General features: G+C 34.8%; 1 protein-coding gene across 3 annotated transcripts in view; it reads right to left on the bottom strand.

Annotated features, from left to right (window-relative positions):
* Positions 1-82: 82 nt before the first annotated feature.
* LOC105218969 (sterol regulatory element-binding protein 2) overlaps positions 83-14,031 on the bottom strand; it is a 41,234-nt gene continuing 27,285 nt past the window's right edge. For 2 of the 3 annotated variants that reach the window (XM_054229713.1, XM_054229712.1), the window contains 6 exons: positions 10,612-10,790; positions 9,943-10,557; positions 9,506-9,879; positions 4,708-4,831; positions 2,409-2,576; positions 83-520 (listed from right to left, as the gene is read on the bottom strand). In XM_054229713.1, the coding sequence (XP_054085688.1) occupies positions 161-520; positions 2,409-2,576; positions 4,708-4,831; positions 9,506-9,879; positions 9,943-10,557; positions 10,612-10,790 (1,820 nt within the window). In that variant the 3' untranslated portion in view covers positions 83-160. Of the gene's footprint in view, positions 521-2,408; positions 2,577-4,707; positions 4,832-9,505; positions 9,880-9,942; positions 10,558-10,611; positions 10,791-14,031 lie in introns of those variants that run through there. The other variant, XM_054229714.1, reaches the window with a different exon arrangement.

Here is a 14,031-nt window from a genome sequence, read left to right as displayed (position 1 = left end):
TCATAGTTGTTATACTTACATAATATTACTAATAGAAAAAGAAGACTTTAGAACTTTGTATCTATAAAAAAAGAAATACTAATACATGTATATATATATATATATATATATATTTATTTATTTAAATTTATTTTAAAAACTAATTATTTTTAACTTAAATTTAATCAATTACATCAATGCTATTATCAAAAAATTTGATCAACTTATAACAATCATTCAGTTTCCTCCGGTCGCCAAGTTTTTCTAAAGTCTTGGCAGCTTCGGCTAACATTCCAACTCGTTCTCCCGGCGAACAAATCAACGCATTAGGTAAATACTTACATGCAATATAAATTGCTGTCGCTCTTTCACGTTGAAATCCTTCATAGTTATTGCCTTTATCTTTTCCACCACATATAACAGATGATCTAAGCGTTCTATGCCGCAAACTTCGATCCAAAAGTTGTTGTGTGGGTCCAGGTGCCACTCCGGCCATAAGGCGACATACAGCTTCGTACAGGTAAATCCGTTGATGACCAATCTAACAAAGGATAATATATAGAATATATTGGCTGTAGCATATGCCTTTCTACTAAACATTGTGATAAATAAATGGAAGACAGACAGAACTAAAATAGATCATATGTATTTGGCTGGAATCGAATGTCACTTAAAAAATGTTTTGTTTTTTACTTTTTTGATTTCATAAAATCTCAAAATATGAATTCTCCTGTTCACATTATAAAACACAGTTTGATTCATATTTGACTAAACCAAACATTCCTCCCGATAATAATATAAGCTCTAGTATAAACAAAAACCATATTTGTGCATTTAATGAATGTTTTACTAAACGCACAGTTTTGTTCAAAAACTTGTTGAGACTTTGGAGATAATTTCATAGTTATATTTTGAAAATAATACTATTCTAGAAACCTTTTTGCTTTTGTTAAAAAATGTGTCGATAGGCCAAAACAATTTGTAAAAAATATGGAAAGGCTAAGTTCACGTCCAACCGAACATTTTACACTCTCGCAATTTATTGATGCAATTTTATTAAGATAACACACAATATGACCTATATATTCGGCATAAAGTCCCATAGAAAATCATAACATATAGTATATGAGGGCTGATGTAATTCCAGAACCAATTTCACTCATTTTCATCACCAAGGTTAACGGGAAGAGGGGCAACTTGGCACCTGTTAGTAGGCAAACAAACGGCCCATTCGGCCTTGAAATTACTCCTAAATTGCAAATGAACGAAACACCAATCGGCAAAATCATTTTCCAAATATTCAAGAAGTCGCTGAAGGTACTGCACAGGACTTTAAAATATCTTGATTGTCGATAAACGTTTTTGGTGGAGCCAGGATTCTTTTAGTAGGTGATTTACGCCAGACTCTTCCAATTATTCCTGGATCAACTGTTACTGACGGGCTAATCGCATGCCTAAAGTCATTTAATTTGTGGCGACACATAAAGTATCGCCAATTAACAACAAACATATGAGTGTTTTTGCAACAATATCAAATTGCGATTGTAGAAGCAGTTGGAAATGGTAGGGTCGCAGTTGACACCTCGATGGATTAATAGCATTTCCAACAGATTTCTGTCACTTCATTGACTTGAAAGAGAAGTTTTCCTGACATGAAACCTCAATATGATAACCATAAATGACTGATTGAATGACCTATATTGGTGGTAAAAAAAAACAAGATATCGATGATCTTAATGCGACAATTTAGAATTTCGGTCCAGGAGAGTTGACACAGCTACAAACCAGGATGACGTAGTCAATTATCCCAAACTATTTAAAATTGCCTGTACTTTGCAATTAAAAGTAGTGTGAGTTGTAATCATGCTGCGTAACATAAATCGACCTCGAGTAATCAATATCGTCGCCGAAGCCAAGATTGGACCAACTTAATTTAATGTATACCTTAGCCACAACAACGTGTGGCCGGGTCTGCTAGTGTTATATATAAATTACTAAAGCCTGGTCTTTGAAAAATAAAGAAATTCTTTTTTTTTTAGAAAACGCGAAAACTTTTTTTTTTACTTAGTTTTGAATATTAATTAAATTCAAACAAATGTACATATTCATATAATGGCTAACTTTTCCGGATTAATGAAATTTTGTACTTACAAGTAAAATTTTGTTTTACTTATTTTGTGATGTTAAATATACAACTATATTTATATATTTCTATTGGTTTTAGGTGTTATAAATATGAATAATAATGTTGCGCGAGTATAAAAATGTCTATGTGAACGCCCGCGCCAAATGTAATGTAATGATTTTAAACAAACCATTAGTAAATTGTGAGCTGTGAGAGTATAAATGGGTGATAATCTTTTCACATATGATATGATTAATCAGATCAGCCACACTACTAAGAAATTAAGTAAGTTAAAAAAACTTACATGCAAATCTTCTATAACATAACGCATGGAGTTAAGGTCCTTTTGAAATTTTTCCAAATAATCGCTGGGGACTTGTTTGCACATAATTTGATCAGCGTTCATGTATTCCGTTTCCCACAGCTGCGTTCTTGTTTCAAGGATCCAATCACAAGTTAGCAATTGAAACAACTGCAATAAAAATTAAGTTATACAAATATAGTTAAAGTTAAAATATCGTTATAATCTATACTACTATTATAAAGAGGGAATTGTATGTATGTTTGTAATGAATAAACTCAGAACCTACTGTGTCGATTTCAAAAATCCTTTCACCATTGGAAAGCTACATTCACCCTGAGTAACATACGCTATATTTATTGCTAGAATCTCAACTTCCTGGAAATAGTTCCCAGGTGAGGGTATCAAAAAAACTGCGTGATGAAGAATCTTAATCTGAAACTGAAAATCGTCTTGCAAGCATGCCAGAGAGTCGCGTAACGAGCAGCTTCTTCTTCTTGACTGCCGTAGACACCGCTTACGCGGTTATAGCCGAGTCGTCAACAGCGCGCCACGCATCTCTCATGTTGGCAGTTTGGCGCCAATTGGTAATACCAAGCGAAGCCAGGTCCTTCTCCACCAGGTCTTCCTCGCCTTCCACCAGCGGGTAATGCATCGAACACTTTCACAGCTGAAGTACTTTCGTCCATTCGAACAACATGAGCTAGCCAGCATATCCGCTGTCTTTTTATTCGCTGAACTATGTCAATGTCGTCAAATAACACATTCAGTTCATCATTACATCGTCTACGGCAGTGATCGACAGTCCATTGCCCGCGGAGCATTCTCTGAGCGCGCACTGAGTGTACGTGTGAAACACACGTACAGTAGAACTCCAATTATCCGAATTAATGGGGACCGGGACCCATTCGGATAATCAAATATTCGGATAATCGGATTTTTTTTTTTAAATTGCCATTGGAGAGAATAATATTACAATTTTGATATTACACTATTTTTTTATTGAATTAAATGAAAGAAACATGAAATTTTCACATGTTTTAAATATAAATAAAATATACTTATGTACAAGTTTAGAAATTGTTTTTTAAACATCTCCGTCAATGTAAGCTGTTTTGCGGTCTTCAACCGTTTTCGGGCAGCCAGGTCACGCATTCGCTTGACGGTGAGCAGTTGCAAGTGGTCACACTTGGGCTGACGCTCCATCCACTTCAAAGCAGTCTCGAGGCCGGCAAATGCTTCACTACGCGGGGGGAAGTCAGTGTAGGCACAACGGCAAGTTAAGTTAAGACTTGACGCGCAAACACTGGCTTCGCGGGGGGAAGAATAATAGCGCACTTAGACTTTTTTTGGACAATTTTTTGTGATTCGATAATCGGCGATTCGGATAGTCGGAGTTCGGATAATTGGAGTTCTACTGTACTTGCAATCACTATTACACTTGCAATCATTATTACACCATTACGCTGACTTCACAGCGAGCAAGACGTATGGTGGGATTATACGCATGTGTGTATGAACACAAAATACAAAGCTTTTATATATACTATTTTATTTCAATTTTGATAATTAATTTTTTTTATTTTTTTTTGCAAGTCAGTTCATAAAAACACAACGCGCATGTGAGTTGATTACGGAGCGTGTGCATGGGCTTGCAGAACAAATAACTCTGAGCGTTCAACGTTCAGATAGAAAGACAACGCACACCAAAGACTAGAGGTCGTAATCAAGTTTAAGCTCATTGCAAATAAAAAAAATTCATATTCCACATATTTTCCTCATTTTTTAAAATAAACTCACACAAGTAACGAGAAAGTACATTCATAAGTATGGGAGAGTGTGTATAAGAGTGCAAAAACTTATAAATTCTGAAATGTTTGTTTAAACCCGTGCGAAGCCGGAGCGGTCTGCTAGTATAATATAAACTTTTAAATAATAGAAAATTGGTAATTAATGTCAATTAATGTTTTTTCTCTAACTAAATTATTACTTAAATTCTTATTTTCATTCAATCTTTCTCTTCAAAGGACCCAAAAAATCTTATTTAATATTGGAACTATTATAATCTTTTTAACACATACTCATGTGTTTGCCTTTCAATTATATTTTTCAATAATATTAATTTACAAGAAGAAGAAGAAGAATATTTGAGAGAAACAAGTCCATAAAACTTATTGAAAATTGATAATCGTGATTTTTTGTTGGAAACACAAATAAAATTAAAATTTAAATTGGTTGTATGCAAATTAAATTTTTATATAAACCCCTCAACATGACATTTACATGTGTTATCAAAACTTACCAATTTAATTTTTTTCACACTTGTAATTTTATTAAATGTTAAAGATTCTTGAAGACAGTTACTTGATCTATTGCAGATATCTATGATGCTTTGTGAATCAAGTTTGTAGAAACCTCCGATGAATCTGCAAATAAGGAATTTATATTATGATATAACTATAATAAGAACAAGTTCGGGTGTAACCGAATATTTTACACGCTCGCAATACATTTATATTAGTATAACACAAAATTTTACTCATATATTCGGCACATACAGAGGTATTCAAAATTATTTACAAGTCGCACTTTTTTTTTAAGTTTCACACAAAAAGCTTTCGCTTGTTGTTGTTGTTGTCGCAGGGTAACAAAATGCTATGTTGTTGTAAGCCTTGATCTATTCCCGAGCCAATGAAGTCGGTTTGGCAAGAATAGCTAGAAATATGGCTGAGAAATAAGAAAATGAACTGAAGACTCGCTGTAATCAAAAGTATTTACACACATTTTTTTTGCGTCAAAACTATTTACAACTGTTCTTATTTAATGATAACTATAAAATTTTAATGTTCAGTATAAATTCCAGTTCTAAGGCGATAGATTCATAATTGGTTACATTACCATTGGAATCATTAAAAGCCTGTTTTATGGTCCGAATTGATTCAACACAGTTGTGCGCTAAGTTAACAGTTAATTTAGACCAAATGTCAGTAATTTCGGCGTTTTCGGTTATTATATCAATTGTCCTCTGATATTTAACAAAAGACCAAAAATTTTGACTAAAGTTTTGGTCAGGGCTGTGCGGAGGTCAACTTGATTTGTTTCATTTAAAACTTTTGTAGGTAAAAATCCTTCATGAAATGGAGCATTGTCCTGTTGTAAAATGTAGTCAATAGTTGGAAAAGGCCGACGGACCACTACAATGGCATGGTCATGTGAATTTTGATATATCCGGATGATTTAGGCTCCCTAAGTTAGTACCAAATCTCCAAAACAGAAGTAAGAACAATTTCCCCAAAAAATCATAATATCACTCCCGACTCTATTTAGCGTCTAAACTGCATTATTCTTCTTGTCACGTAGTAAATGGATAAAGCGTTTACTAAAGAAGTCCTGGAACTAATAATTCATAATTTATTTGTCCACTACATGCTTTAGGATACAATTTAAGGCAAATGAGAGGAATATCGCTATTTTGGTTTCGGAAATATTGACCACTTTATGGACAACTTTTTTTAAGGTCCTGAGCAGTGTAGCATCATTAACTGTTCATGCAATATGCTGTAATATTAAGAGGACTAATTGTGGGATTTTGTATGACAGTTCCTACTAATCTTCTACATTATCTTGGAGTTATCACAGGTTTCTGCCCAGTTCTCTCTAAAGCATCCTTGCAATTGGCCGTCTCCTTCTTTGTAATAACATTATAAACAGTGTTCCTTTAAATTCTATAAATTTTTACTAACTCAGAATCCGAAACACCAGTCTTAAACTTATGCCGGTATTCTGCTTGTCACGTTTGTCTCATGTATCTATTTGTCACAATTGCGAACTGGCGACCCTGTTAGTCAGGAAGTATCATTTTGGTATTCTGGCTGATACAGTCTCAAAAAAGTTCACCAAATAGTGTTGTGAAAAGAAAAGCAAGCTATCAGCTGTTTATTTTAGTTGATTAGAGATGAGTGCATGTATGCATTTTATCTGAATAAATTGTTAAGTAAATATGAAAATGTTAACAACCTAACAATCGACTAACACATGTTCTCATCCTTACATTTGAGCATAATGGCAATCGAAGGTAAATTATTCTAAAAAATACAAATTCATTATTTTATGATTATTATATATTTTGGATTTTGGATATATATATATATACATACATAATTGTGTTTTGGATATCGAAAGAATTTCCTATACGTATTTTCTTCATATAAAAAGTGATCTTCCTTGTTGCGCAAAATAGCCAGATTGCGCCTACGAGTGTAGCTAAACATAGGTACTTTGTTATCCATTATTGCAAAATTACAAATATTAATACATTATCTCTCTTCTTCTCGTTTTCTTTTCATTATAATATATATTAGGCCAATTGCATCAACCATTATTGTGCTCTTGTTTTTCTGTAACCTGGTTTAAAGCACATCACAAATTAGAGACTGATATTGCTCAAATAGAGATGTGACAAACTCGCCAGAATACCAAAAAGTCACTATAGAGATTACACCACGGATTCGTCTCTATTAGAGACTTGAGACTGCTCGCAGAATACCGGCATTAGTAACAGTCTCCAATCTAGTAATAATCGATAATTTCTTTGTTTTCAACATTTTATTTACCAAATTTTATATTTTAAGGCTGAGTTAGGTTGTTATGAATGCAAAATAATCCAATTATTACTTTTGATTAAACCAAATCCAAGGATAAAGGCTAAATCGCCGTGTGTAAATTCTTTTGACGCAAAAAAAATGTGTGTAAATACTTTTGACTACTGCGATTCTACATTTCATTTGCTTATTTCTCAGCCATATTTCTAGCTATTCTTGCCAAACCGACTTCATTCGCTCGCGAATAGAACAAGGCTTTTGTTACCCTGCGATAGCATTTTGTTACCCTGCGACAATAACAACAACAAGCGAAAGCTTTTTGTGTGAAACTTTAAAAAAAAAAAACGTCCGATGTGTAAATAATTTTGACTACCTCTGTATATTGAAAGCTTGAAAAAAAAAAAAATATTAGGTATATGGGAACTAGGGGAAGTTATGACCCGATTTCACTCATTTGTTGCATGGAGACATATTATTAGAAGAAAAATTTCTGAGAGAATTAACTATATTAAATCTTATTATTCGATTTCGACGATTTTTAGAAAGGCGATCCCACTCAATAAATGCAGTATTTGTGCAAAGTTCTGTTCCGATATCTAAATATCTTCACTAGCGCTTAACTTATATATAGTAAAATAAACGATTCAGATCGACTTCAAAGTTTTGGTATATGGGAAGTTGGCGAGGCTGTGAACCGATTTGGACTATTTACATAACATATCATTGGGATGCCAGGATGTTATGAACCGAATTTCATTGAAATTGGTCGAGTAGTTTCTGAGATATCATTTCTACTAAATTTTACTTTCATAAATTTATTTAAAGCTTAGTTATGGCACTTTATATGTTTTCAGTTTTCGTCATTTTGTGGGCGTGGCAATGGTCCAATTTCGCCCATATAACCTCCTCAGGGTGTTAAGGAATATGTGTACCAAGTTTAATTAAAATATTTCAATTCTTACTCAAATTATCGCTTGCACGGACACACAGACTGAGGGGCATCCGCATTTCAACTCCACTCGTCATCCTGATCATTTATATATATATAACTCATATCTTACTCTTTTATTTTTGTGTAACACAAACAACCGTTATGTGAACAAAACTATAATACTCTCTTTAGCAACTTTGTTGCGAAAGTATAAAAACTAACTAAATAAAAGAATATTTACAAAAAACAATAGTTTGTCAGATTTGGAGAATATATATTAAGCTCTAGCCATTTTCAACTATTTTCGTCACCAAGCTAAACATTGTCCAAGATTATTTTGCTAAGATATCTCACATATTAACCGATATATAGGGTATAAAGTCCACCGGAAGTGTGATAATCATAATATTGGGTATATGGGAGCTGACGGAAGTAATTGCCCGATTTTAAAACATAAACTCATTAAAAGAAGAAAAATATTCCCTCTGAATTTCTCTAGAATATCTAAGGGATTTACCATTATCTGCGGTATAAAATTAGAAACAGGCACTGAGGTCCTCATGTTCGATATCTTAGTTATAGTTTGATTTCCACAATTTATAGAGTTATTCTGTTCCGATAGAAACGGATTTTGGGTCTCTTTCCGGTATTGTTGGGAATTCTTATATTATCCTCTGCATATATTTAAAATGTGAATTTATTATTAAATAATATTACATATATATCACTTATATTATTGCACTGAAGTTTCCTTTAAAATGAAAATCCACTGTTTTGGATCAAAACACAAATATTTTATCGATTCCGATTTTCTGAACATGCCTGAAAATGACCATGTTTTTAATAGCAGTCGACGTAGTTAACCCTCTCATGCCCCAATTAAAATGAGCGGAGCTAATATTTTTTTAGGACTGATATATATTAGTCTTAACAAAAATAAGAAGTGATAGAAATTTCAAAGTCCTATGTATCCTGGTTCATTAGTTACAGGATGTTGCTTATAGGCACAAATTAAATTATTATAAATAAACTAAACACTTTTCTCATGGAATTTTTTTAAATAACTCTCTTATCTTTACTTATTTATATATAATAGTTCACTTTGTTTTAAAATAAAACAATTATTTTTATGTTTTTGAACACTTTTTGTATAACCACTTTAGTATAACTTTTTTCGCGAAACCTATTTTGACAATTCCACCAGCGGAGAACGACTACTGAATTAATACGTACACAGCTTATAACGAAAAATGTAACTGTAAGCTTGCACAACACATAAGTCTACATAATTGAAAAAACCGCTGGTCAAAGAAATTTAAATAACGAGAATTAGAAGCCGGTAAGTACAATGTAGCTTAAAGCCAACATTGGGCATGAAAGGGTTAATAGAATTTGAATTTGGTTTCGATTGCGTAATTAAAAACACACTTGTTTACATCGTCCTCAGAATCACTTCTACTCTGTTGTACCTTAAATTGGTAAATTTTAAGCGGTCAGTATAACCAATTTCCTTTTAAGACATTTTAAGTTATACGGAGTATTTACACAGTATTCTTGTTTATACTTACTGCAGTGACAAAAATTTTGCTTCCAATGCCAAGTGTAGTGCCTGTGGTAATCTATCATTGCTTGTCTCTAGTTCCTTCGGTAAAACTCTTGCACGTTGATATGATTCTTTGGCTTTTGAATCTTCACCCAATAACCAGTAAACAGAAACTTCAAGGATGTTAACCCACCACTCAATCTTTTCATTGCTGTAGTCTGCACAAAATGAATCGCGAAGCATAGAGACAAATATCAGTGCATTACTAGCCATAGTGTTATCTCCATATCGACTGCTCGCTATATCTTGTGTCTTTAGATTCGTTCTTTTTTTATCACAAATTTGGCTAGATCCAACCAGACATTGAATAGCTTGATGAAGCAAATATTCTTGGTAATTCTGTAATTAAAAATGGAAACTAGAAATGGAAAATGGCAAATGCTTTTAAGGTCATACCCTTACCTTTAATAAATATGTTAGAGGATTCGCAATGTTCGACAACTGTATAAACATATTATTTGATTGCAAGTTGTTGTTTAGATCAAAATCATGATCAATTACATATTGGGTCCCGAAAGGAGTAAATATCCATTTATATTGACTGGAATTTCCTGCAGATTTAAACCATTCTTTTTTCCCTCTTTTAATACAATATCGTACAAATAACTTCAATGATCTCGGATAGTTTTGTTTTACCAGTAATGCTGTAGTTAAGTATATATCAATCAACTCTTCATTTGTAAGAGCGTTATGACAAGACTGGGCCATATCTAGTGCATATAATGATAGTGTTAGACCATGTTGAGGGTTGTTTTCAGTTGTTAAATGCAACTGATTCAGCCTGTTGAAAAAAATTGCCAAACTTTTTGCCGTTGCAATATGTGAATTACTTTGATCTTTCTTGTACAGTATTGGAACGAATTTCCTAAATTTCCAGTTAATCTTTAAATGGTAAGTAAAAATACGGATGAATTGCCAAGTTGTCAAAATAATAAAGTCAAAAATGGATGCTGGTAACATTACTCCAAGGCTTTTCAAGCAAGAAATGTATTCCAAGTAAGCGTCTTCCATATAGCCCTGAATTTAGGAAATAATTATAGCAATAATAAATAATTCGTTTCTATATTCTACCTTTTCAAAAAGTTTATCTCCATGTTTCTTTCGCGATATAAATTCATCAGTAGTGGTATTTCCTAATGGATCCACATAATTAATCAATTTGATGAAACAGACCAAAACGACGATCAAGTTTATAATCCATAACAATATAGGACCCCAAAAGTTATTCCAAATATAATAATTGTTTGTATCTACGTGAAAAATAATAAATAAATGGATACAAAATAATCTACAAGATATGTAGAAAAAATATATATTATTTGAATATTGATTTGGTCGCCACCAAATTTGAAAATGATCTACATACGAATAAAATTGACTAGTTACGTAACTAATTTGGGAACGTAATTTGCAAAAATATTTCTATCTCTGATAGCACAGGAGCGTTAAGATTTAATGAATATATAAATACTTTATCTATTGTCAACGTAATTGCAAATTAAGTAGATGTGATTGGATTGCGACATTTCCAGTTATAGCTATTTTTCCGACTTTTTATAACGTCATTTCAATTAAACGCGAATCAAAAAAGTAAAAAATTTTAATTCTATCATTTTTGAAAATAACCAAAGATATATTGACATTTGTATAGCGTGGTGCAAAAGTATTCATTACTTAATGTTCGTTATATAAAAATCAAAGTATCAAATATGATTAGATCGAATCCATTTCATATTGACTACAAAGTTCTGGAATATAGGAAGTAGGCGTGGTTGTGAACCGATTTGTAATTAAAGAATTTCATTGAAATTGGTCGAGTAGTTTCGGAGATTTGACTTTTGACCCATCTAAATTTTTGTATATTTGAGTGCAGCCCTTGTACCATCATTATAAAGAGACAAGCTTCCATAACTTTTAAGGTAAGACTTTACAATGTCTGATCTAGTTCCCCTTACTATTACGGGTAAAGTTTGTCGAAAGTCCCCAGCAAACATAACAGTAATCCCATCAATGATTTTATCACAGCTTCTAAGATCTCTAAGAGTTCTGTCTAGAGCTTCTACTCTACTGCTAAGGCTAGCTGTCCCTGAGACCTTACTTTTGCTAATATAAGATAGTAATGAATGTCTTGCCGGTCCCACCGGGAGCGTCCAAAAAAATCTTCCTTCATTGAAACGAACACTTTGCAGAACACCATTATACGCTGTCACCTGGTAATTAACTAATCTTAGTTCATTTTGAATAATATACACATTTAATTCATTTAGGATGGAGTCATATGTAGAAGTTCACGTAAGTGAGGAAAGTTTCTGATTGCCATTCACTTGGGAGTGGCCAGGAACGATTCTTTTACATGTGGCTCAAGCAGCTCACAACTTCCGGTCTTAGACCAAGTATCCTCTGGGTAGCCAACAGACATCCGTCTGGAAGCGAGCTAAAGTGAGAAGGCGAATCCCGCTTATGCAGTTGTGCGTAGGGCTTGGGACCCACCACATAAAAACGAATAACCAGTGAATAAGAAACACAGGCCTCGGATGAGAAACCCCCCTTTTGATGACGACCACGGCAAACGTATAAAGGACTATGATTTAAGGGCATGCACCTGGAATGTCCGGACCCTTAATTGGGAAGGTGCCTCTGCCCAGCTGGTTGATGTCCTCGTAAGAGTAAAGGCTGACATCACCGCAATCCAAGAAATGCGATGGACGGGACAAGGACGGAAGAAGGTGGGTCCTTGTGACATCTACTACAGCGGCCATATAAAGGAGCGCAAATTCGGTGTGGGATTCGTGGTGGGAGAGAGACTCCGTCGTCGAGTCCTGGCATTCACTCCGGTGGATGAACGTCTAGCCACAATCCGCATCAAAGCGAGGTTCTTCAACATATCGCTGATTTGCGCCCACGCCCCGACGGAAGAGAAAGACGAAGTGATCAAAGATACCTTCTATGAGCGCCTAGAACGTACCTATGAGCGCTGCCCCCGCCACGATGTAAAAATCGTGCTTGGCGATTTCAACGCTAGGGTGGGTAAAGAAGGTGTCTTTGGCACAACAGTCGGAAAATTCAGCCTCCATGACGAAACATCACCAAACGGTCTGAGGCTGATCGACTTCGCCGGGGCCCGAAATATGGTCATCTGTAGTACTAGATTCCAGCATAAGAAAATCCATCAAGCTACTTGGCTGTCCCCGAATCGAATCACTCGCAACCAGATCGATCATGTTGTGATAGATGGACGACATGTCTCCAGTGTTTTTGATGTGCGTACGCTTCGTGGTCCCAACATCGACTCGGACCACTATCTTGTAGCAGCTAAGATACGCACCCGCCTCTGTGTAGAAAAGCGCACACGTCAACAAACACAAGGAAGGTTCGACATCGAGAAGCTACAATCATAACCGACAGCCGAACGATTTTCTACTCGACTTGCACTCCTGCTCTCTGAGAGCACTCATCAGCATCTCGGTATAAGGGAGCTGTGGGACGGCATATCAAACTCCTTACGTACAGCTGCAACCGAAACCATTGGCTTTCGGAAAAGCCAAAAAAACAGCTAGTATGATGAGGATTGTCGTCTCGCAGTGGAGAGAAAACAGACTGCCTACCTCGTAATGTTGCGATCGACCGCAACACGAGCGGGATGGGAAAGATACCGAGAGCTGAAGAGGGAAGCGAGACGCATTTGCAGAAAAAGAAAGAAAGAGGCCGAAATGCGTGAGTATGAAGAGCTTGACAAGCTGGCCGACAGGGGTAATGCTCGAAAATTTTACGAAAAGATCCGGCGACTAATTGAAGGTTTCAAGACCGGAGCACACTCCTGCAGGACCCCCAGCGGTGATCTAGTGGTTGATGACCAGAGTATACTGTGTTTGTGGAGGGAACACTTCTCCAGCCTGCTGAATGGCAGCAGAGAATGTAAAATATAGAGAAGGTTCACGGCGGGCTAATGGCCACACTGGTTTGCTTTTCGAAGGGGTACTCGTTTCTATAAGCGAGTTTCACCACAGAATTCTATAAGGAAGTTTCACCACTGTTTAACATCAGAGGGCTAGAAAATAGCAGAATTGAGCGTTTGCAGTGTTAAATGAGAAAAAGTGTGTTAATTTCTATGTTAGGAAATGTACGCTTACATATTTGCCTATATACAATGCGCATATGACTTTTTTGCATATAATTTATAGATATTTTGTTGATAATTGATATGAAGGCACATGCGCACATACATATGTAATGCTTTACAATATATAATAACCTAAATTATTTTATATTCTTATTTAAATGTAACATAATAATACTACATTTATTTACTTTAGTCATTAAAACACATGTAAACAAATATCAAAAGAACCATTCGAATTGTGTCTATATGTCAGTTTGTCAACATTCAATATATGTATGTATGTATGTAAATAAATATGTGTACTCATGCCTTCATATAAGATCTTCGTTGCCACGGACAACGACGAATGGCCGTAGCTTATGATTTTTTTG

This window comes from Zeugodacus cucurbitae, chromosome 4 (assembly GCF_028554725.1).
Source record: "Zeugodacus cucurbitae isolate PBARC_wt_2022May chromosome 4, idZeuCucr1.2, whole genome shotgun sequence".
Taxonomy (NCBI): domain Eukaryota; kingdom Metazoa; phylum Arthropoda; class Insecta; order Diptera; family Tephritidae; genus Zeugodacus; species Zeugodacus cucurbitae.
Note: the sequence above shows the minus strand (reverse complement) of the source record. Positions and strands in the feature narration are given on the sequence as shown.